This window comes from Chiloscyllium plagiosum, chromosome 7 (genome assembly GCF_004010195.1).
Source record: "Chiloscyllium plagiosum isolate BGI_BamShark_2017 chromosome 7, ASM401019v2, whole genome shotgun sequence".
Classification (NCBI taxonomy): Eukaryota; Metazoa; Chordata; class Chondrichthyes; order Orectolobiformes; family Hemiscylliidae; genus Chiloscyllium; species Chiloscyllium plagiosum.
The window spans coordinates 88,485,535-88,511,737 of NC_057716.1; the positions used below are offsets into that span (position 1 = coordinate 88,485,535).

Genomic DNA, 26,203 nt, shown 5'->3' on the forward strand with positions numbered 1-26,203 from the left:
CATCAATCAAGGGCCTGTTTGTTTTTACTCTGCTCACAAATTGTCAGCATTCTGCACAATTTAAACTATTCTACTTTTGAGTATATAAAATGTTCTAGAAAAGAAACAAAAGTTTTGTCTTTTATTATAGACCAGCCCGTGGTCCAGGCACATCTTAAAGTTTAAACCAAAATTACCTCTCACAATTACTTAGGTGTGTAGAGAAACAGATAAGTACAGTTGAGGTAGAAAAACTTTAACTCCATCTTCCTCAATTGTAATTTGAAGATAAACTAAGAGAGAGAGAAAGTTCTTAACTGAGCAAAGAGAGAGAGAAGAAAAGGAGAGACAAAGAGAATTTGAATTTGAGAATTTGTGACTTAGTCAGCAAAGTCAAGTTAACAGGATGGAGATTAAAAGAGAAGGATAGTGCTATATACCAAAACTCTGCCACCTTTTGAGAAAGATGTTGAAGCCTTCTTTATTTCATTTGAAAAATTGTCTAGGCAGATGGAGTTGTCCAAGGATTTATAGGTAATGCTAGTTCAGACTAAACTGGGAAGCAGTGTTAGTGAGGTATTTGCTGTACTGTCAGATGAGGGATCAAGAGATTGTGGAGGTTAAATGGGCTATTTTAAAGTGCTTATGAATTGGTACCAGAAGCATATAGACAGCAGTTCAGAAACTCAAAGGAGGAACCAGGTCAGGCTTAGTTTGAGTTCGAAAGAATTAATCATTCATTTTGATCGATGGGTGCATGCTATGAAAATAGATCGGACCTTTGAGGCTCTGAGAGATTATTCTGCTGAAGGAGTTTTAAAAGCTCACTTCCAGAGATGGTAAGAATTCACAGAGGAACAAAAAATTCAGAAAGAGAAGGGCAGCAGAATTAGCAGATGAGTACATGTTGGTGCATAAGATGAGCTTCCAGCCAGCATTTCGTCCTGTGAGGGATAGAAACTGGGAGAAGGGGAGATGGGGCACCATGAAACCAAGAGTAGAGAACACTGGTAAGAGTTTACCACAGGATGAAACAGAAGTCCAAGAAGGTGGAAAGGAGGTGAAAGGCCTCAGGTGTTTCCACTGTGGTAAAGTGGGACATGTCAAGTCACAGTGTTAGCCATTTAAATAAAGGTGCTGTGGGAAAACATGGTAAAAGAAGCTAAGCAAGTGTACTTAGTGAAGATAGTAGAAGAGACACCAAGAAGAGCAGAGGAGAGTGCACAACCTAGGCAGGGGCTGGGTATGGAGTTAATAGCTTTCTTCACATGATATAGGCTACCCAGAGAGATTCAGTAAGATCAAGGGTCAAATTTTATTGCTCGGCTGTTTAAAGAAGTTATGGATAGCTTTGGTATACAACACTTCAAATCCAGTGCATGTCATCCTGAATCCTAGTGAGCTTTAGAAAGGTGGCCTCAGACTTTGAAAACCGTGTTGAGAGCATACTGTCAGGACTACCCAAATGATTGGGATAAAGGTATCATATTTGTATTGTTTGCCGTTCAAGATGCCCCAAATGAATCTACTCAGTTCATTCCCTTTGAGTTAATATTCGGTCATGAAGTGAGAGACCCTTTGAAATTAAAGAATTGACAGGACCAAACTCTGAGATTTCACACTTTGATGATGTATCAGAGGTGAGGGTGAGTAGGTGAGTTAGCTAAAGAGGGCACGGTGTAGAATGAAGCAAGTGGCAGTTGGCTCTGAGACTCTGACATTTTCCCCGAGGGAATGACGTGTGATAGGAGATCCCTTCAAAGCTAGGTTTATTTATCCCGATCAGATTGAGAAAATGTTGAGTCAGGTGAACTATCTAGTAAAGATGCCAAATAGAGAAAAAAGGTATCTGCTTGTCATGTGAACATGTTGAAACCAAATTATACTGGAGAGAAAGAACTGGAGAAACCAGTATTAGTTACTACCCCACAGAGTGAGGAATCAAATCCAGATGATGTGGATTTTGATGTGCCCCAAAATAGATTTAAAAATGAAGTCCTTGAGTGGGATAGGTTAGTAACCTATCTGTCTCAGGAGCATAGAATGCAGTTGAAAGATTTACTACTGCAGTGTAAGGACATATGTAAGAATCAGATTGGGAGGACTAATGCTATTGTACATGAAATAGGCGTAGGGAATACTGCTCTGATAAAACAACACCCCTATCGGCTTAATCCTGTCAAAGTCAGACAGATCCAAAAGGAGGTAGAGGGCATAATCGAACCAAGCCAGAGCGAGTGGAGTTCGCTTGTCATCTTAGTTCCCAAAGTGGATGGGACTCAACGATTCTGGCTAGATTATCGGAAGGTCAACGCTGTTACAAAATCGGACGTGTATCCACTTCCTAGATTGGAGTACTGTACTTAGAAAGTCAACAAGCCAGTTGCATCACGAGTTAGACTTAATACGTGGTTACTGCCAGGTGTCTTTGTCAGAGACGGCGAAAGACATTTCTGTGTTTGTTACATCTAATAGGCTATATCAGTTTAAAGTGATGCACTTGGAATGAAGAGCGCATCTGCTACATTCCAAAGACATATGAACAAGAGTTGTGGCTAGGTTAACAAACTGCAGTCTATTTGGACGATGTAGTGATCTTTAAGTCCTGGAAAGATCATCTGGTGCAATTGGCAAAGCTCTTTGAATGACTACGAGATGCAAAACTGGTGATAAACTTAAATAAAATAGAATTTTCGAAAGCAGAGGTGATAACATTGGTCATGGGAGGTTGATCCCACGGAACACAAAGACTAAGGCCATTGAGGAATTTCCACTCCCAACCTTGAAGAAAAAGGTGTTTCGATTCTTAGGACTTGGTGGATTCTATCAGAAGTTTGTTCCAAACTTCAGCAGTGCAGTGGCACCGTTAATCGATTTGCTGAAGAAGAACACAAAGTTTCGGTGGACAGAACCATGCCAGGAGGCATTCGACTACTTGAAAGCCATATTAACCACTAAACCAGTTTTAGCTGCAACCAACCTTTCAAAACCTTTTAAAGTTGCCAGTGACATTGGAGTTGGAACTGTACTCCTGCAGGAAGATGAGGATGGGATTGAACTGCCAGTTGGTTACTATTCAAAGAAGATCAACGTCCACTAGAGGAAATATTCCGCAATCGAAAAGGAACTATTGAGTTTGGTACTGGCCTTACAACATTTTAATGAGCATGTAATAAAGAATGTTGGAGACTGTTGTGTACACAAGTCACAACTGCTTACATTCTTAGAACGCTTTAAAGATAATGAGATTATTTTGCTGGAATTTTATGTTACAGACTTTAAATTTTAAAAATCATACATGTTGCAGTTTGTAAGAATGAAATGGCAGATGCGATATTGCGGATTTCACTGAAAGTTAAGGTGAACTTGTATTAAAGTTATCCGTATGTTAGGGTAATGTGTCTGGGAAAAAAAATGAAGCCATCTTTGCATTATGATGGTTCATTTTTTTTTCTTAAGTGGTGAGGTTATGAAGATCTGGGTGTACTGTACCTTTTTTTTGAGAGTTAAAAACTAGCAGTGATAACACCAAGTGTTCTCTATAAGATACAATGTCACTTGTGCTCCAGCTGCTTGGAGTAGCTAGGGTAGCTGGTTGCTAGGAAACAACAACCAATTCGAATTAGGCCGGTCAGTTTAAATTATATCCCAAAAAAATCTCCAATGCACTTTGAATTTAATATATTGACCATCTTAAAAGACAGTGTCACAATCCAATGTTTTGGGGGTGTAAGACCGGGGAAAATTGAACAGTTGGGAGGAGAACTGCCAAGCTACCAGCATATAGAGATTGTCTGGAAAATAGCTCTCTTTAAAAGTAACTTCATTAATCAGTAACCTGTGAAGCAAAATCCCCACGAAGAAAAGACAGGAATACAGAGAAAACTGAAAGCTGGCTGGTTTTATTAGATTTTTAAATTAGATTCACTACACTGTGGCAACAGGCCCTTTGGCCCAACAAGTCCACACCGACACTCTGAAGAGTAACCCATCCAGACCCATTCCCTTACGTTTATCCCTGACTTACCAAACCTACACATCCCTGAACACTCTGGGTAATCCGCCTAACCTTCACATCTTTTGGGATGTGGGAGGAAACTGGAGCACCCGGAGGAAACCCACGCAGACACTGGGAGTGTGTGCAAACTCCACACAGACAGTCACCTGAGGAATTAAACCCTGGTCCTTGGCCCTGTGAGGCAGCAGTGCTAATCGCACCGTGATTTTGTGATAACAAGTTTTGTTTTCTAAATTCTAATTGAGTTTTATTGATCTACTATTGTGGAAGGGGTAGGTAAAAAATAGGAAAGGAAAGAGTTGTAAATAGTTGTTACTTAATTATTCTATCATACTTTTTTAAAAAAAAAGTTAATTTTTTACTTTAAATAGTTCTCGGCCTTCAAATTTTCACAGATTACTGCATGGGACAAATCTGCTGCTTTAAATTAAGCAGGAGTCTTTACCCCGTGTCGTGTAACACTTCTTGGCAGGTAACTTTCAGTCATTCTCCATGTCATTCTTCTCTACACGTCACATCATTTGTTTACTAATCACTGTACTCCTCATATAGTCTAAATGTTAGTTCTTGAGTTGTCAGGGTGAGTGCAAACAAAAACCTTTTCAGCAGCAATATTTGTAGTTGACTTGCCTGTATGTGGGCATGGTGATTGGCATGAAATATACAACAAGTATAACTGTTTATCCCTACCGTTGCAGTTTTGTGTCAGTGGTCTTATAATTTATTTTGTTTAACACTATTAGAAATTAAGGAATCTAATGTTGCTGTTCCGATCTCTTAGACACTTAATTTAATCAAAATTGTATTGTAATTTCAGGGTACTCCTGCACTCTTCTTGATCATACTGCTGTTTCACAACAGTTTACTGGAAGATTGTGTGGTTGAAGAAAGGTGTGTCTTTGCACTTTACTACCAATACCTAAAGGATTTATCTCTCACCTGTTTCCTAAATATGTTTGAAGTACCATGTACCTTTTTTATCTTGACTTTCATTTAATACATGAGGATTTTTATTTTCTAGGTATCATGTTTGGTAGCTGCCTTTTCTTTCCCCACTTTTGAAAAGAAACTGAATTGCTGGTTCTTGTTCATTATCTGAATATACATTTGCTTGATTCTTAGTATTTAGTCAACCATTACTCAATATCTGATTTGGAGATGCCAGTGTTGGACTGTGGTGTACAAAGTTAAAAATCCCACAACACCAGGTTATAATCCAACAGGTTTATTTGGCAGCACTAGCTTTCAGAGCACTGCTCCTTCATCAGGTGGTTGAAGGAGCAGCACTCCAAAAGCTAATGCTTCCAAATAAGCAAGTTGAAATATAACCTGGTGTTGTATGATTTCTAATTTTGAGAGAATCTGCTCTTGATCTCAAGGCAACTTTGGCATCAAGGAGCCCTCGCAAAACTGAAGTCAGTTAGAATCCGGAGGAAACTTCTCAACTGATTGGAATATATCCCGCAAAAGAGGAAGATGGTTGTGGTCATCAGAAGTCGATTATCTCAGTCTCAGGAAATCATTGCAGGAGTCAGTCAGGGTAGTCTCCTGGAATCCAAACGCCCTATTGTTCGAACAAATTTGAATCCGAACAATTATTTTGAGAAACTTTTGCCCTAAAATCCGAATACGTTTTCAGAATCCGAACACCACGTACCATTCAGGTCGCACGTTGTTTGTTCGGTTCGTCCCGGGAAGTAGTCGTGAAAGCATCTCTCGTGTGTCCATCACTACTTTACCTCCTGTTTTCATCTTGATTTGTGCTGGGTTTTATTTTTAATTATCACCCTTGTGCATTCACCATGGCACCCAAGAAGAGTAGTGAAGCAAATAAGAATAAGAGGAAGTCAGTGAGAATGACAGTTGAGTTAAAAGTGTCTTGAAAATGGTTTTTTTTTTTGGATCCAAAATGGATTAATTCACTTTCCATTATTTCTTATGGGGAAAATAGTTTCGGAATCCGAATTTTTCGCAATCCGAACAGCCTCCTGGAACGAGTTAAAGTCTGATTCCGAGGCACCACTGTATATCAAACTTAAGTTACGGAAATTCTGTCTCTTATTGCAAAGAGAGTAGAATATGCCAGTCAGGAAATCTCACCGCAATTGTACTGGATTTTGGTCCTTTTTTTTGTAGAAGCAATACTTAGCACTGCAAGCATTTCAAGGAATGTTCGTTAGACTGATTCCTGGAATTAGGAGTTGCCTTATAGGGTAATGTACTTAATTCACTGGAGTTTAGAAATGGTGTTGTGGGCTTTTTAGACTGAATTAATCTAATGCCCTATTTTGCTAAACACTACATGTGACTTTTCTTGTGGATTTTTCAAAACTGTTTTGGGAGACAATGCTAGAGTTGTGTATCTAGTATGGAGGTTGTAGCAAGATTACAAATAATTTCTCAGTGAACTGCAATTGGTTGCTGGGAAATTTATAATGCATTGGAATGTTTCTACAAGTACCTATGCTGACTGATTTTTATTTTTAATCTTTAATTCAGGTTTTTTATGATCCTCGAGACACTTGTTGAATATGGACTGTCTGGTCCCACATGTTCATTAGCATTCAGTGAGTCTGTTTTAAATGTTATTAACCAATCTGCAACACTGGTCATAAACAAGGAGCACCTTTGGCGAATGTGGAGCATTGTTGTTAATCCATTGATTGATCGGGTAACCCAGGTATGATGATTATAAACTAGAATCTTTCTTCCCCATTCCATTCTTGTTTTTTGTAATTCACAAAATTACTATTCTCTAGGCTGTTCAAATGTACATAGGACATTCATCAATCTCTACACTCTTAAACTTAAGATATTGTGTCAATGTTTTAATTGCGAAATTGAGATTTATGTTGTTCTTTGTTTCTTTAGACCAATGAAGTAAATCAAGGGGATGCACTTGAGCATAATTTCAGTGCTTTATACATTGCATTGATGCTACCCATAAATCATTTGTTCTCAATGCAGAATTTTCCACAGGTAACCATAATATTCAAGACAAAAGCATGTAGTTTAGTTTGATAATGTACAATTCTGGTCTCCAATAATAAAATATGTCGAGGGGCTGACAAAAACATTTTGCAAGATTAAAACCAGAACCAAGCAGTTCTATCACTCAATAAATCCTTGAAAAGAGGACACTATGATTTAAGAGGTAGTATGTATTAAACTGTTTAAATTTAATAAGACATGATCATTTATCTTTGCATCATCTGCAAATTTTTAGCTTTTTTTAAAAGTATCTTGTGAGCAGGAACCGAATATGGCGACGGATATAGTTTAGGTGAGTCTGTACATGATGTATAATGTAGGAAAATATGAAATTGTTCACTTTTTGGCAGGAGAAGTAAAAGTAGAGTATTTACTTGAATTGAGAATGACTGCACAATTCTGATGTGTAAAAGGATTTAAGTATTCAAGTGCATAAGTCACTAATGATTAGTGCTAATTATAGCAAATAATTAAGCAGCCTAATAGAATATGATCTTGACCAGTTGGGTTGAGTGGCAGATGGAATTTAACTTGGACAAGTGCAAAGTATTGCATTTTGGTAAACAAACAAGGACAGGACTTGTACAATTAATGGTACCGCCCTGGGTAGTATCATAGAACAGAGACCTAGGAGTTCAGGTACATAGTTTTTTGAAATATGCGTCACCGGTAGACAGGGTGGTTAAGAAGGTGTTTAGCACGCTTGACTTCATTGCTCAGACCTTTGAATAAAAGAGTTCAGATCTCATGTTGAGTTGTACAGACCTCTTCTGGAGTAAGGTGTGCAGTTCTGGTCACCCTGTTATAGGAAAAATATTATTAAACTAAAGCGGGTTCAGAAAAGATTTACCAGAATGCTGCCAGGTGTATGGAGTGTTCGAGTTGCCAGGAGAGATGACACCAAAATTGGAGGTGTAGTGGACAGCGAAGAAGGTTACCTCAGATTACAACAGGATCTTGATCAGATGGGCCGAGAAATGGCAGATGGAGTTTAATTCAGATAAATGAGAGGTGCTGCATTTTGGGAAAGCAAATCTTAGCAGGATTTATACACTTAATGGTAAGGTCCTTGGGAGTGTTGATGAACAAAGAGACCTTGGACTGCAGGTTCATAGCTCCTTGAAAGTGGAGTCGCAGGTAGATAGGATAGTGAAGAAGGCGTTTGGTATGCTTTCCTTTATTGGTCAGAGTACTGAGTACAGGAGTTGTGAGATCATGTTGTGGCTGTACAAGACATTGGTTAGATCAGTGTTGGAATATTGCATCCAATTCTGATCTTCCTATTGGAAAGGTGTTGTGAAACATGAAAGGGTTCAGAAAAGATTTACAAGGATGTTGCCAGCACAGAGGGTGGTATATGTATGGAATGAGCTGCCAGAGGAAGTGGTGGAGGCTAGTACAATTGCAACATTTAAGAGGCATTTGGATGGGTATATGAATAGGAAGGGCTTGGAGGGATATGGGTCGAGTGCTGGCAGGTGGGAATAGATTGGGTTGGGATATCTGGTCAGCATAGACTGGTTGGACCGAAGGGTCTGTTTCCGTGCTGTACATCTCGGACTCTGACAGGCCAGGGCTGGAGCATAGGAGGTTGAGGGTGACCTTCTGGATATTTTTAAGGCGAGAGGAGAAAGATTTGAAAAGGCAGTGAGGATTATAGAATGGTATATGTGTCTGGCCAGTTAAGCAGAAATAGTTGCAACTATAATCACTATGGAACTGGTAACTTCTGTAAGCTGTACAGATGCGCTTTAAGAATTTTTTAATGGTTAAAGCCACCATATGAGAAAACGTCATGGGTGTAATTTTTGTGGAATGAATTTTATAGTTATATAATTGTTTTTTGTTTCTCTTCTGTCCTTCAGTCTACAATGAAGTCACTACTGAGAACGTGGGCTGAGTTGTATAAAACATTTGCACGCTGCGCAGCTCTTGTGGCAACAGCAGAAGCCAACATTTGCTGTGAGGAATTAAGTGCCAAAATCTTATCAGCATTGGATGATGCTACCTTATCTGTAAGTAGTTATTTATACAACAGGTAGAACTGATTTGTCTATGATGATTGAGTGCTATCTTCAGTCTGGAAACAATTACTCTTTTCATTTGTTGTCTGCAGTCCAACTTCTCAGCTTCTTATCTGGTTTTAAATTGCTCTGAAATAGACTCTAGGAAACGGCTCTTTTAAGAGCTCTGTGCTTTTAACCCTAACCAACTTCCAGGTTAGCTGTAATTAATAGTTTGGAAGCATGAATCCCAAGAACAAGATATACCAAATGTGCAGGTGTAATATACCTTTTTAATCGTTGAATTTAAGATAATTGGGTAATTTGCTGTAATAATAGAAGGTTGAAATTAGTGGTAAAATGTAGGAAAATAATGCATCTTTCATTAACCACCTCTATCAGCTCCATCAGGCAAACAGCAAAACAGTCTACATAACCTAAGTATTCTACCTTTTTGGGATATGTCATGCTTTGACTCCATATGGTTTGCAGTTAGGCAACAATGCTAATTTCAGTACTTTCTCCTGATCCAGTGGAAATGCGTTCAAGGTAGTTTGGGCAGAATTATAACTCCAAACTGTTATGTAATTTATGAAGGAAAGCTGGGAAAAACTAGACTTTTCAATCTTTGAAGACAGCTGAGGGGAAGCAAAGTGGCAAAAAGTGTAAAAATAGTAAATCTATATTACTACTGCTATGAATGGGTTCAGAAAAATTTACAAGGATGTTGTTTCAGAGGATTTGATTTGAGCTACAGGGAGAGGCTGAATAGGCTGGGCTGTGGTAATCTTAAATTTATCAAATCATGAGGGGCATGGATAGGGTAAACAGACAAGGTATTTTTCCCTGGGCTACGGGAGTCCAGAACTAGAGGGCATAATTTAGAGTAAGAGGGGAAAAATTTAAAAGAGACTTGAGAGTGTGGTGTGCGTATGGAATGAGCTGTCAGCATGTAAAAGGCACCTGGATGGGTACATGAATAGGAAGGGTTTGGAGGGATATGGGCCAGGTGCTGGCAAATGGGACTAGATTAGGTGAGGATATCTGGTTGGTATGGGCGAGTTGGACTAAAGGGTCTGTTTCTGTGCTTTACATCTCTATGATTCTATAATCAATGACCGAGGGATGTGAATAGTAGCTGATTGTTGAGTATAATCAGCTAATAAAATGTACTATTTGCTAAATATGGAAGTAAAAGTAGCATGGTGGGAGGCTAGTAAATTTCTGGATGGATAATTGAAGTCTTGAGCATTCTTGTGCAATCAATATATCACAACTAAGTGAAGAATAGTTTAATTGAGGATTTTTCTCTCCTTTCTTCAGAACTTATCCACATTGGATGCCATCGTTCATGTTCTGAATGTGATGATTGACTGTGTTGATTTCTCTCAGTTCTCAAAGTTTCAGCAAAAACCAAACTGTAAGTATCCTACTTTCTTATCTTTAACTGCACTACCATATGCATTGTTGTAAATGGAGAGAATTGTGGTGTAATATATTTGGAAATTAGATGTAATCCAAGCAAGTTTCCCTGTGCTTCGGGAGGTCGAGGTAAGGTGAATCCCTGAAGAATTTTACTTACCCATTTATTCCAAATGCAACTAATATGTGAAACTAGAAGAGGCAACTCATCTTTGTGCCTATTAACAATTCTAATAAATCTAATTTTCTGTCCATTTTCAATCTATGTACTTCACTTCAGATTTCAGGATAATTTTGATTAATCTCAAGCTTAACATATGAGGAACGTTTGTGGACTCTGGGTCCATACTTGATGGGGTTTAGAAGGATGAGGGGGCTCTAATTGAAACTTTCAGAATACTGAATGGTCTGGACTGAGTGGATGTTTGGAAGATGTTTCCATTGGTAGGAGAGACTAGGACCTGAGGGTGCAGCCTGAGGGTAAAGGGAATACCCTTTAGAGTGGAAGTAAGGACAAACTTCTTCAGCTAGAGTGTGGTGAATCTATGGAATTCATTGCCATAGATTGTGTCTTTTAGACAGTCACATTCAAACTTTAGCCAACATAGATTCAGAATAAGATGCTGTCCTAACTAGACGCTAAATTCACAGTAGAAATAATAGTTTGATCTTTAAAAACATGTCTCTGAATTACCATTGGTCTTGTTAATTTGAGGTCTCAGTAATATTGTTGGCCAATATGGTTTTACTATTTAACTAGGGGTCCTGTGAAAAAGACCTTTTTAATTTTTTATTTTCTAGGACTGATGTTTTTCTGCTTGATTGGAAAGATTCCCCACAATGTTTTCAAACAGTTTAAGAATACTAAATTTGGAAGGCCACTTGTATTATTTGCATTTGTTATTACCGTGAATGGCTCAATCTATCAATTGTGTTCTCTCTTAGCACCTCACACTCCTACCCACTGGCTAACGAAGAAACAGGAACCTCTAGGAAATCTAACTTCACTGCTCAAACTTTTAGTGAAAATCACAGATGCTTTTCATGAACTAAGTTCCAATGAATTTCAATTTGAAACACCAACAGCGGGCTTGGTATCCATTGGAGTTGGTATTGTCAACATTCTGTCCAGTATCTTCAATCACTTATCCCTGGCTTCAGCAATTAAAGCAGTTTTAGCCCACTTGACGGGCTCTATATCTACCTTCTACGAAAGGACTTCAAGGTATGTATTACAATTTTGTGTGTTTTAAGTTCACCATTGACAGTTTCACTTTAGTGAGTGATGTCTAAAACCAAGCAGTGTTTTTTATCACTCAATGGACTGTTAGCGTGCTGCATAGTGTATGTTTGTAATCCTGTTTTGCCACAAAGCCTAATTGCTATACCCAAATTCAATTGGCTAGGTTAATTGCTCTTTCTTTTAGTTCAATTGGAAAGGTTCTGTCTTTTGGGAAGCTTCTCTTTTTTGGAAATGTTCCCATTTACTTTGATATCATGAATCTACAAAAGGTTGCGTGTATTATTCAATAAGTAATTATCTGAAAACTTTAGAGGGAGTCATGAGAAAAAGTTGAACTCACTTGGTTGGGTTGTAGGGTTGGGCCTTGAATGAAAGAGCAAGTATTTTATATAATTATTTTCTCTTCATCTAAATGTAAGCAGTCAGCAAGATTAGGATAGTTGAATAGATGACATTTCTACTTGAAGTGTGTTGTATATTCTGCAAGGACCTTCAGAAAGCCTTAAATAGACTGAGCTATTCATGGTAATGGGCAGTGATGGCCTAGTGGTATTGTCGCCCAACTATTAATGCAGAAACCCAGAATAATGTTCTGGAGGCCTGGGTTTGAATCCTGGCAGATGGTGGAGTTTCAATTCCATAAAAGTAATCTGGAATTAAGGGTCGACTGATGACCATGAAACTATTGTCAATTGTCAGAAAAAGCCATCTGGTTCACTAATATTATTTAGGGATGGAAATCTGCCATCTTGGTCTGGCCTACATGTGACTCCACAGCCACAGCAATTGGCTCTCAACTGCTCTCTGAAATGGCTGAGCAAGCCACTCAGTTGTGTCAATCACTAGAAAGGCACAACAAAGAAATTAAATCAGACGGGCTACCTGGTATTGACCTTGGAACTGGAAAAGACAATGGCAGAAACACAAATAGAGCTATCAACCATGCAAAGTCCTCCTTACCAACTTCTAGGGTCTAGTGCTGAAATTTGGAGAGCTGTCTCTCAGAATAATCAAGCAACAGCCTAACATAGTCATTCTTTCTGAATTATACCTCACATAACACACCAGACACATCATTACCATCCCTGGATATGTCCTGGCCCACCAACAGGACAGTCCCAGCAGGAGGCTCGGTGGTATACAATCTGGAAGGAGCTGTCCTGGGAATCCTCGACATCTATTCCGCATCCCATGAAGTCTCATGGCTTCAGGTTAAACACGGGCAAGGAAACCTTACTGGTTACCATGTACTGTCCTCCTTCGGCTAATGATTTAGTACTCCTCCATGTTGAGCAACATGGAGGAGTACTATAGGTAAAAGTGACTACCGCACTGTCCTTGTGGAGACCAAATCCCGCCTTCACATTGAGCATAATCTCCATTGTGTTGTGTGGCACTAACACTGTGCTAAATGGGACAAACTTCGAACCGATCTAGCAGCTCAAGATTGGGCATCCATGAGGTGCTGTGGGCAATCAACAGCAGAATTATATTCCAGCACAATCTGCAACCTCATGGCCTGGCATATCCCCCACTCAACCATTACCATCAAGCCAGAGGATCAACCCTAGTTCAATGGAGAGTGCAGAAGGGCATGCCAAGGGCAGCATCAGGCACACCTAAAAATGAGCTTTCAACCTGGTGAAGCTACCAAACAGAACTACTTGCGTGCCAAACAGCATAAACAGCAGGCGATAGATAGAGTTAAGCGATCCCATAACCAACGGATCATATCTAATCTCTGCGGTCATTCCACATCCAGTCACGAATGGTGGTGGATAATTAACAACTCGCTGAAGGAGGTGGCTCCACAAATATCCCCATTCTCAATGATGAAGGACCCCAGCACATCATTGCAAAAGATAAGGCTGATGCATTCACAAAAGTCTTCAGTCAGAAGTGCCAAGTGAATGATCTATCTCTGACTCTTCCAGTGGTCCCCAGCATCACAGATGCCAATTTGATTCACTCCACGTGATATCAAGAAACTGCCGGAGGCACTGGATACTGTAAAGGCAATGGGCCCTGATGACATTCCAGCAATAGTACTGAAGGCGTGTGCTCCAGAACTTGCTGCTTCCCTTGCCAAGCTCTTCCAGTACAGTTACAACACCTGGCATCTATCCGACAATATGGAAAATTGTCCAGGTATGTCCTGTACACAAACCAGGACAAATCCAACCCAGTCAATTACCGCCCAGTCAGTCTACTCTCCATCAGTAAAGTGATGGAAGGGGTCATTAGCAGTGCTATCAAGCAGCCCCTGCTCAGTGACGCCCAGTTTAGGTTTCACCAGGGTCAGTCAGCTCCTGATCTTATTACAGCCTTGGTTCAAGCATGGACAAAAGAACTGAATTCCAGAGGTGAGGTAAGAGTGACAGCCCTTGACATCAAGGGTGTGTTTCAACAAGTATGGTATCAAGGAGCCTGCAGTTTCTAGCAAAACTGGAAACTGGGCATCAGGAGCAAACACTCCACTGGTTAGAGTCATGCCTGGCACAAAGGAAGATGGTTGTGAAGGGTCAGTCATTTCATCTCCAGGACATCTCTGCAGGAGTATCTCAGGGTAGTGTCCTAGACCCAATAATCTTCAGCTGCTTCATCAATGACCTTCCTTCTGTCAGAAGGTCAGAAATGCGGATGTTTGATTGATTGATTTGCAGTGTTCAGCACCATTTGCGACGACTCAAATGCTGAAGCAGTCAGTGCTCAAATGCAGCAAGATCTGGACATCCCCGCTCAAACCTGGATAAGTGGCAAATAACATTTGTGCCACATAAATGCCAGACGATGATCATCACCAATAAGAGACACTCTAACCACAGCCACTTGTCATTCAATGGTATTACCATCACTGACTCCTCCACTGTCAACATCCTTGAGGTTACCATTGACCAGCAACTACAACTGGACTCGCCACATAAATACAGTGGCTCCAGGAGCAGGTCAGAGTCTAGGAACCTGTGACGAGTAACTCCCCTCCTGACACCCCAAAGTCTATCCACCACCTATGAGGCACATGTCAGGAGCGTGATGGAATACTCCCCACTTGCCTGAATGGGTGCAGCTCAAATAACTAACAAGAAGCTTGACACCATCCAGGATAAAGCAACCCGCTTGATTGGCACCACATCTGCAAACATGCAGTCCCTCCACCTTTCTCACTCGGTAGCATCAGTGTGTGCTCTGCAGACATTCATCAAATGTCCTTAGGCAGCACTTTTCAAACCCACAACCATTTCCATCTAGAAGGACAAGAGCAATAGGTACTTGGGGACACACTACCTGCAAGTTCCCCTCCAAGCTACCCACCACCCTGACTTGGAAATATACCACCGTTCCTTCAGTCGTTGGTTCAAAATCCTAGAATTCCCTCCCTACTGGCATTGTGGGTCAACTCACAGCAAGTGGACTGCAGCGATTCAAGAAAGCAGTTCACCACCACTTTCTGAAAGGCAAATAGGGATGGGCTATCAATGCTGGCTGGCCAGCCAGCGATGCCAGGTCCCACAGATGAATAAAAAAAAATTGCCGCACAGCTTGGAGAAATATCTGCAGTTTATAAAATTCTAGATGTGTAGTGATTTTAAGAGATTGAGTAGGCCCATTTGGGGTCATTGGAGTTCTGATTGAGAGATTACTTTTATTGAAACTCAATTGTTGGGGGGTTTGACAGTGTAGATGATTGTTTTCACTTGTGGGAGAGTCTAGTTCCAGAGCACATTAATGTCAGTAAGGATTTGCCCACTTAAAACAGATGAAGAATTCCTTATGATGGTAATGAATCTGTGAAATTTAAAATCAAAGGAATATGGTTTGCCAAAGGTACAGTGTATAAGAATTGAGCATCACTCATGAATACATCAGTTCTGGGTTTCACACCAAAGGAAGTTGAAATAAGCACTGATTTATTAAGAAATTGTGTGGTGAAAATGCAGGTCACTGCTATTGGTGAATTGGGGAACTGTTTTTCTCTAAATCGGCTATTACATGATTCTATCCCTGGCACTAGCTGTTGCAGTGCGTGGAGGACTGGACTCTGTGCCGACGTCATGTGGTCAGTCAGCCCATGCACTTTCTGGTGAAAAGCTTTGTGAAGGGCACAGTGCTGTACTCAGTAATTTAGGAGAAAGTGAGGACTGCAGATGCTGGAGACCAGAGTTGAAAAATGTGGTGCTGGAAAAACACAGCAGGCCAGGCAGCATCCGAGGAGCAGGAGAATCGACGTTTCGGGCATAAGCCCTTCTTCAGAAAAAGAACTTATGCCCGAAACGTCGATTCTCCTGCTCCTCGGATGCTGCCTGGCCTGCTGTGTTTTTTCAGTACCACATTTTTCAACTCAGTAATTTAGGTCCTGTTTTTTGCAGATCCCACTGTGTTTCCCGTGAATATGGAAGGACAAAGTTGCAAGAATGTTGACAAGAAGCATCCAGGTGAAAAAAATCGTGGGTGGTGACCATAAAAATGCTATAACATTTGAATAGAGGCTAGTTGTTAAAAAGCGTTTTGAGCATAATGAAAGAGCATGTGATATTCATGTAACAGAAATAAAGAAGTCTATGTTACGCGCTATTAGAGACGATGCGGAAAGAGTTGAAGCAGGCTGCCTTGCTGGAATAAATCTGAGTGCAAGCATGTTTGCAAGATCTTGAAAAAGGAACTTGAGTTGGAACAACTTTTAAGTGTATGGATAGAAAGTCAATTGAAAAAGTGATCTGGGACCACCATTCTTCCCATAAAACAGAAAGCCTTATCAATTTATGAGCATCTATGGAAAAAAGCTGAAAATTCTGCAGATGTCTGCCTTCAGTGCTGGTAGTGACTGGTTTGCTGGGTTTAAGAACCGCCATGCATATTATGTAATTTTTTTTGTGGCAAAGCTGCTAGTGGAGATGAGAAATGTATGCTGTCATTTACTCCCATGGTAAAAAAAATTGAGGAAGGCGGCTACTTCTTAGATCAAATCTTCAATTTGGATGAGATGGGCTTATACTGGAAGCAAATGCCATCCAGAACTTATATTTTTAAGAATAGATTGCACCCTCCAGGTTTTAAGGTCGCAAAGGATCGTATGGCTGTGTTGTTGGGTGCCAGTGCTAGTGGAGAATAAAAGCTTAAACCTGTTTTGGTTGTACCACTCTGCGAGCCTTGAAAGTTTACATTAAGTCCTTTAGGTGTTGACTTCAGGTCAAGCAAAAAATGATTGGATGATGGGGAAAAATTTTTCTGACCTTCTTGTATTTGCAAGAGAGCAAATTTTGGATTTCAAGATTCTCCCATTCTGTACAATGCTCTAGGCCATCCTCCCACAATTGGTGAGCTTTCTGAAAACATCAAAGTGCTATTTCTACTACTGAACACAACCTCTCATTCAACCCATGGACCAGAGTGCAATAGCAGCTTTTAAAGGTTATTATTCAAAGCGCACATTCAAGGAATTGATTGCAGCTACTGAGGGTGATGTTAAGGACAGTGTTCTTCAAGTTTGGAAGAGCTTTACCTTTACAAATGTTGTTGACATTATTGTGGAAGCCTGGGGTGACATCAAGTAGGGACTGCTTGCATGTAGTTTGGTGGAAACTGCTTCCAGATTTTCTTAATGATTTTAAAGGCATTGAACAGTCAGAAGCTTCCAGCAATCAAAGAACACTGTGTTGCTCTTGCAAAGCAAGTTAGATTTCAAGAAGTGGAGACCTGAGGATGTTGAGGAGCTGCTTGAGTCCCATTGTGAATGCTTCTCCACAGCTGATATACAGCAACTTGTTGCTGTGGGGGAAATTTGAAGTTCGTGATGAAGGCTATGAAGTCCAGGATAGAACACCAAGAGAACCTTCCACTTCCCTTTTGTCTTCTATCCTGAGGGAAATTGAGAAGCAGTTGCAGCTCTTAGAAGACGATGACTACAGTGCAGAATGCAGCAGTATAGCAGTGGGAGGTCTTATCTGACACCTATGAACAGCCTCCTCGTGAAAGCAGGAAAATGACAAAGCAGCTAAAACTAGGTGCCTTTTTTTTAAGCCAACCCCCAAGAAACGGGTGAGGCCAATCAACCACCAAGCTATCCACTTCTGGACTAAATATTTTCTGTTGTCATAACCTGCACCCAAGAACTACACCTGGAAGTAATGCACTAAGCCATCCTCCCATGATTGCTGAGCTTTCTGAAAACCTCAGTGCTATTTCTACTACCGATGACTCTCCGCCCCTATCTTAATACAATGCTAAACTTAGCAAACTCAGAAACCCTTGAAGTGTTAAATTTATTGTATTATTTCATTAAAATATGACTTTAACATTTACTTTGTGCTACTGTTTGCCTTAGGTTAACTACTGAATTTGTTTTGATTTTTACTGATTCGGACCAGCCCTGTTTTTCCCATAGGCGCCATTATTTCTATTGTGCAATTTTCTACAACTTGAGGTTGCATGGGAACGCAACTATCGCAATTTAGGAGAATTGATTGTAAATGCAAATATGCAGGTATCAGGAATTGAGGATACTTTTGTAAGAATAAGTGATGGATAATTTGATATAACCTGCTTAAAATTGATTGAATGAATAAATGAGGCAGGAAAAACACTGACCGTTGAGGCTATTATACAAAGGCATCAAAGTATGTAATTAATTTTAACCAGGTTTATGATGGTGCAGAAAAAGCTGCTGTACATATAATTATATGACTGGAAGCATCACTGGATTTAAGGCTTGAAGAGAGAACTGACATTTAAAATTAAATCAGATAAATGATGAAGGAAGAGATGATAAAACTGTTCCACTGGTGTGATTTTTGTGGAGCTGCGTTATTTTGTTCCAGTGGAGCTTATGGAGCTATGTTTATTAAAATGAAAAGTGTTTGATATCATTGGCTAGTGCTATATTTTGTCAGTTTGCTTATGTCACTGCATTTTGTTTCTCACCTGTTTCTATTTTTTGCAGTCCAGTTAATGGGACTTCAAAAGTGTACAACACTCATCTGTGTAACAAGGTAAGCAATTTTGAAAAAGACTGTGTGGAGCTGTTGAAGAAAGGAGTAAAGTAGTATGAAATGGAACGCTACTTAATGTGTCCTGGGACATTGTGATATATGTTTAATTTGCAGAATGATTACTGTTGGTATGATCAGCAAGTTTGCAGATGACACACAGATTGGTAGAGTAGCAGAAAGCATAAGGGACTGTCAGAGAATACAGGAGGATATAGATAGACTGGTGAATTGGATGGAAAAATACCAGATGGCATTCAATCCAGGCAAATGTGAGGTGATGCATTTAGGCAAGACTAATTCGAGAGCGAATTATACAATGAATGGAAGAGACTTGGGAAAAGTTGATGGGCAGAAAGATCTGGGAGTGCAGGTCCATTGTACCCTGAAGGTTGCTGCACAGGTGGATAGAGTGGTCAAGAAGGCACATCGTATGCTTGCCTTTGTTGGACGGGTTTCTGAGTATGAGCTGGCAAGTCATGGTAAAATTGTACAAGACATTGGTTCGGCTGCATTTAGAATACCGTGTACAGTTCCTGTCGCCACATTACCAAAGTGTAGACACTTTGGAGAAGGTGCAGAGAAGGTTTACGAGAATGTTGCCTGGTATGGAAGGTGCTAGCTATGAAGAGTGGTTGAGTAGGTTAGGTTTATTTTCATTAGATAAAAGGAAATTGAGGGGGGACCTGATTGAGGTTTACAAAATCATGAAGGGTGTAGACAGGATGGATAGAGACCAGCTTTTTCCCAGGGTGAAGAATTCAATTGCAAGAGGTCATGCTTTCAAGGTGAGAGGTGGAAAGTTTAAGGGGGATACACCCAGCAAGTACGTCATACCGAGGGTGTGGGCGTTTGGAATGCGTTGCCAGCAGAGGTGGTAGAGGCAGGCAAGGTAGATTCATTTAAGATGCGTTTGGACAGATGCATGCATACGTGGGGAGCAGACGGATACAAATGCTTAGGAATTGACCGACCGGTTTAGCCAGTACATTTGGATTGGCTCAGGCTTGGAGGGCAGAAGGGCCTGTTCCTGGGCTGTAAATTTTACTTTGTTCTTTGTTCTTGATGCCATTTTAAATTACAGTCATGATTTGGAGGTGCTGGTGTTGTACTGGGATGGACAAAGTTAAAAATCACAACACCAGGTTATAGTCCAACAAATTTAATGGAATAAACCTGTTGGACTATAACCTGGAACTGTGATTTTTAAATTGCACTTGTTTCCTATTTTCCTGGTTTTCTACGTGGTGCTGATGCTGAAGCAATCCCATGTTCAAATATAACAAGATCTGGATAATATCCAGGCTTTGGCTGACGAGTGGCAAGCAACATTTGCACCACGCAATTGCTAGACAATGACCATGTCAAATAAGAGACTATCTAACTGCGGCCCTTTTGACATTCAGTGCTGTTACTGTCATTGAATCCCCCCACTATCAGCATTGTTAGGTTTCCCATTGACCAGAAGCTCATCTGGATCTGTCGCATAACTGGCTACAAGAGCAGGTCAGAGGACTTGAATACTGCAGCAAATAACTCACCACTTGATTCCCCAAAGCTTGTCTACAATTTACAAGGCAGAAATTAGGAATGTGATGGCGTTCTCCCTATTTGCCTGGATGGGTGAAGCTTGAACAACACTTAAGAAACTTGACACCATGCAGGACAAAGTAGTCACGTGATTGGCGCCACTTCCATAAATGTTTACTCCCACCACCACCAATACACAGCAGTAATAGTAGAGTGTGCTATCAACAAGATGCACTGCAGAAAGTCACCAAAGATCTTTAAGACAGTATCTTCCAAACTCATGACCATTTCTACCTAGATGGACAAGGGCAGCAGAGAAAAGGGAGCACTATCACTTCCAAGTTCCCCTCCATTTTGACTTGAAATATGTTGCTGTTCCTTCACTAATGCAGGGTAAAAATTCTGAAATTTCCTCCTTAAGGGTATAGTGAGTCAATCTACATCATGTGGGCTGCAGCAGTTCGCTCTCCACCTCTTGTGTCTCTTCACTGTGCCAGATGAGAGTCAAGTTGAACATTGTCGTCTTTCCTTGCTGATTCTGCCAAGCCTGTTCCCTTGGCTGTGGTTTCACTAGATATCTTTAACCTGCCAGAGGCTCACCACCCTCTTGTTGAGTGCAATAAATATTGGTCAGCCAGATATGTCTATGTCCCACAAGTGAATTTTTAAAGTATAAAAATTGCATGGAGTTACTTGGTTTACCACAACCCCAAAAGTAATATTAATTTCTAACATTTTGAAGTTTTGAGTTTAGCCAATTGATTCACCACCCTGAATGTTCATCATTGATTCAGGTGCTGTCTTTTGCGGATATTCTTTCATCAAGTCACGTTGAACCAGTAATTTTGCCAATTTCACTAGGGGATACACACTATTGACAGTTATATTGAAGCAATCTTCCTGAACTCCCATCAGAGGTCTGTATCCTACATTTTGTGACACCCATCTCCACTTCTGAAACTTCAAAAGGATTCTCAAAATTACCGTTTTCCATATTGACACTTCCAGTTGCTCTCCCAAGTAATAAGTCGCTTGGTTATCATTTGTTCCTTCTGAACTGTGCAGTCTTTTCAACTTGTTAGGCCTTGGATGCTTACTCTTAAAAAGAGCTAGGTGGAACAACAGTTGGTTGTTAACACAATAACTGATTTAATTAATTCCACACGGTGGCACAGTGGTTAGCACTGCTGCCTCACAGCGCCAGAGACCCGGGTTCATTTCCCGCCTCAGTCTGTGTGGAGTTTTCACATTCTCCCCATGTCTGCGTGGGTTTCCTCCAGGTGCTCCAGTTTCTTCCCACAGTCCAAAAATGTGAGGGTGAGGTGAATTGGCCATACTAAATTGCTTGTGATGTTAGGTGAATGTAGGGGAATGGGTCTGGATGGGTTGCTTTTCGGAGGGTCAGTGTGGGCTTGTTGGGCCAAAGGACCTGTTTCCACACTGTAAGTAATCTAATTAATTCCTAACATGGCATTGACAAATTGCACCTGGCTTTGTTTTACTGTGACAATAGGATACAAAATGTTTAAATCATTGGTGTATATCACCATGTTAGCTATCATTAGGGAAATCAGATGTGACCATTTGCTTGTGTGGTTCCAAATTAGAAGTTTCCTCTAGACTATAAAATAATGGCTGATCTTCCTATTTTTTCTGCATGTGCTGTCTGTTCCAGAATGCAGTAGTGGAGTTATTTTAATAATGAGCATTGTGTATTTTTAACTTGGTTTGAACTGATCCTTTTTTTTTTAAAAACAATTTATTGTGGATTAACATTTTCTTTCTAGTGGCAGACCGGTTTAAATTCTAGTCTTCAATATATCAAGTGTCTGACTGGTTTTATGGTCAAATTCTTTGTTTCTTCTAGTTGGAGAAACTGTATGCAGATATTCTTATTTGCTTGCAATCCCGTTACACATCATCCTTTGATAGTGACGTCTTGGAACAACTGTCATCTCTGCTCAGTATCACCTTCCTACATAAGAACCGGCAGATCAGGAACCAGACCACACAGTTTTGGAATGCTACGTTTGCCAAAAGTACATTGTTACACTATCCGCAGCAAATTAAGTGAGCATGACTTTGTTTTAAGCATGTTTTTGGATATAACCTTATCAGTTGCTTTTGAATTGAAAGCCATTTTGTTCAAGCTTTGTCAAACGTTATTTTTAACGTGCTTCAAGATATTGGTCAGACCTCCATTGTATTATGTACTATTTCAGCTTATTTGTTCTTGTAAAATGACTATACAATAAGTGCAAGAGGGCATGCCTAAGAATGAGGGGTTAACTTGATGAAACTACAAGACAGCATAAGCAGGAAGTAATAGACAAATCTAAATGATCCTACAACCAACTGTTCCATTCCAAGTTCTACAGTCCTGTTACATCCAGTTATAGATGTAAACAACTCACTGGAGGAGGAAGCTCCATTCCTGCACCCATCCTCAATAATGCAAGAGCCCAACTCATAAGTACAAAAGATGAGACTGAAGCATTCGCAATAGTCTTCAGCCTGAAGACCTTAAGCTTGAATGGATGATTCATCTCTGCCTCCCCCCCAGAGATCTCCAGCATCATAGATGCCAGTCTTCAGCCAATTTGATTCAATCAATATGATGATATCAAGGAACAGTTTGAGGCACTGAGATGCTGCAAAGTATATGAACCCTGACCGTACTTTCGTAATAGTTCTGAAGATTTGTGTTCCAGAACTTGACTCACTCTTAGCCAAGCTGTTCTGGTACAGCTATGATGCTGGCATCTACCTCCAATTGGAGAAATTGCCCAAGTATGTCCTGTATGCAAAAGGTAGGCCAAGTCCAACCAAGCCAGTTACTCCTCTATCAGTCTACTTTCAATCATCATTGTAGTAATGGAAGGTATCAACAATGCTATCAGGCAGCAACTCCTCAGCAATAATCTGCTCACTGACCCAATTGCCAGGGACAATCAACTCCTGATCTTATTACAGACCTGGTTCAAACACTAGACAATTCCTGTGATGAGAGTGGCAGCTGTAGACCAAGGCCATATTTGACTGATTTGCAGCATCAAGGAGCTCCAGCAAAACATAAGAGTTGGGGCAAAACCTTTTGGTTGGAGGCATCCCTGGCAAGTGGGAAGGTGGGTGTGGTTGTTCAGTCAGTTCAGCTCTAGGATGTCTCTGGAAGAGTTCTCAGGGTACTGTCCTAGGCCCAATCACTACATTCAATGGTTTTCCCTCCATTGTAAGGTCAGAAATTGTGATGTTGACTGATTGCAAAGTATTCAGCACCATTCACAACTTGGATATTAAAGCAGTGCATGTTGAAAAGCAACACGAACTGGGCTATATCCAGCTTGGGGTGACGAGTGATATTCATGTCACACAAATGCCAGGCCATGGTCATCTCTAATAAGAAACGATCTACCCACTGTCCCTTGACATTCAGTGTAATGACATCACCATCATTGAATCTCTCACCAATCAATATCCTTGGGGTTGCCACAGACAAGAGCCTGAACTGGACTTGCCAAATAAAGGCAAGAGCAGGTTGGAGGCTAGGAATACTGTCGAGTAACTCACCACCTGACTTCTAAAAGCCTGTCCAGCAACAACATGGGTCAAGTCAGTTGTGTGATTGATACTCGCCACTTGTCAGATGAGTGCAGCTCCAGCAAAACACTATAGAGCTGGACCCCATCTAGAGCAAGAATGTGGTACTGGAAAAGCACAGCAGGTCAGGCAGCATCCGAGGAGCGGGAAGTAGATGTTTTTGGCAAAAGCCCTTCATCAGGAATGCTCAGATGCTGCCTGACCTGCTGTGCTTTTCCAGCACCACACTCTACTGTAATCTCCAGCATCTGCAGTCCTCGCTTTCACCATCTAGAGCAAAACCGGCCACTTGATTGGCACTATATCCACAATCTTCTACTCCTACTCCTTCCACCAACACTCGGTAGCAGTATGTCCTATCTACATGATGCACTGTAGCAATTCACTAAAGATCCTTGTACAGCAGCTTCTAAACCTACAACTACATCTATCTAGAAGAACAACACCTGCAAGTTCCCCTTCAAGGCACTCACCATCCAAATTTGGAAATGCCTTGCCATTCCTTCACTGACACTGGGTCAAAAGTCATGGAATTCCCTCCCTTAATGGCATTATGGATCTATCTAGAGCACATGCACTGCAGCTGTTCGCTAAAGCAGCTCACCATCGTCTCGAGGACATTTAGAGATGAGGGAAAAAAAGCTGACACAACCCGATTATGTCCATGTCTGATGATTTTTGCTTTAAAAAGGCACCATCTTGGGTAAAAGTACCTAGGTACAGAATTTTAAAACAAGATAGAAAGAACAAAGTTAAAAGTTAAACATTTCGGTAACTATAGTACAGTAACACTTGCTCAGTTTTAAGTAAAAAGAGTGGAAAGTTCAAACATTACAGCATAGCCACGGTAGGACCACAGTTCAAGGAATTTCCCTGAGATTGGAAGTCAACGCTGAGGCCATGCTGTGCCTAGATACCTCCACACTGGGCCACTGGGGTTTGCCTGGTCTGAGGCTAGGAGTCCATGGTCAGGAGAAGAAAGAAGAGAGGAGGAGGGGAAAAGAAACACCAGCATTTAAAAAAAAAAGAGAGGGGGAAAGAAAGAAAGGAAACTAGTTGAGCAGGTGAGCTCAGTCTGAAGCCATGTTGGATTGCATAGGGTGTGTCATGCCAGCCCATGTCAGATATGATGTGAAAAGATAAAATTCTCAAAACTAAATGGGATTATGTGTTCATTAACTAATAATGCAGTATCACTTAAGACAGGATCTGGCTCTGCATGTTGCATCGATCTAGTTAAAGGCAGTTGCTGTTTTTATTTGAAATTTTGAAAGATGTACTAATTTTTAACTATTTTTCATTGATATTCTTTTGATAAATTTATTTCTCTTTTAGAGACACATTCCTCCTCATCCTTTGGACTGTGTCTCCAGGGTTATTTGTAAAGTGTATATGTTATGACATGTTAAGTTTTTGCTTTACTATAGGTCGGTCTTAAGTCGGGTCAAGCAGAAGACACCCATAATATTGCCTGGTTTTGAGACCTTGGAATTAATGGAAGAGTCAAGTGGGCCTTATTCTGATTTGGTACATTTATTAAGCACAGTTTATCTTTCTGCTGTGACAGCATCGTCTGATTTTTTTTTTTAAATCCAAAATACATATTCTAAGTTTAAGATTTGAATATCTTTATAAGATTTCAGTATTTCAATTGTGTTTGAGAATATTTTTATTAGCTTCATAAGCAAATTAACGTTCCTAACTGCCAGCGTACTACATTGTTCCCCTTAATGTGTCTATATCCTACAAAGCACAAAATATTGGAGCAAAATATTTAATACTTCTGCACATTCAACCCATTTGCATGGCTTAAATTTTTGCTTTGTTGGATTAGAAAACCAGTTTTAATTATCAACATGGTAGTTGGAAATTGACTTTTGTTTACAATAAAAAAGTCAAATACTGCATTCTGCAGCTGGATGTTGTGAAAACAAAGCTGCTTCACTAATACATTTTTTTTAGAGCAGGATCCTTTGGATTGACAAGGCATGGCTTCCCACATTTGATGGTCTTCAAAGTGACTTTTCAGTTATAGCATTGCTATAGCATTTTTGGAGCATCTTCGCCGTACAGTTTGCAGTGGCAAAGAATCAAAATAGCAGCATAAAAGTGACAGTGTGAAATATGTAATGTTTTGGCTTTAATGCTGCTATTTTGATTCTTTGCCTTAGGTCGAGAATGCATGCTGACTTAAATATCCTACAGAAAATAAGTGTTCGGCTGCATCAGTTGCACTTTTTCATGTGACAAAGCATGTACTGGAGAAAAACAACTGGTCAGGCAGTCTCTTTAGAGTGAAATCAGAATTACCGTTTTCAAATCCAGTAACCCTTTGCACATGAAGGATGAAAGATCACTAGACTTGAAATGTTAGCTCTGGTTTCTCTTCACAAATGCTGTCAGACCTGTGTGTTTCTCCAGCACACCTTTTGTTTCA

General features: G+C 40.4%; 1 protein-coding gene across 8 annotated transcripts in view; it reads left to right on the forward strand.

Moving 5' to 3' along the window:
* Positions 1-26,203, forward strand: part of rif1 (replication timing regulatory factor 1) — a 97,170-nt gene that overhangs the window by 47,037 nt on the left and 23,930 nt on the right. For all 8 annotated transcript variants that reach the window (XM_043694159.1, XM_043694156.1, XM_043694163.1 and 5 more), the window contains exons 17-25: positions 4,815-4,888; positions 6,497-6,677; positions 6,869-6,976; positions 8,854-9,003; positions 10,315-10,411; positions 11,359-11,638; positions 18,594-18,642; positions 22,037-22,239; positions 25,194-25,293. In XM_043694159.1, coding sequence (XP_043550094.1) covers positions 4,815-4,888; positions 6,497-6,677; positions 6,869-6,976; positions 8,854-9,003; positions 10,315-10,411; positions 11,359-11,638; positions 18,594-18,642; positions 22,037-22,239; positions 25,194-25,293 — 1,242 coding nt within the window. The remainder of the gene's footprint in view (positions 1-4,814; positions 4,889-6,496; positions 6,678-6,868; positions 6,977-8,853; positions 9,004-10,314; positions 10,412-11,358; positions 11,639-18,593; positions 18,643-22,036; positions 22,240-25,193; positions 25,294-26,203) is intronic.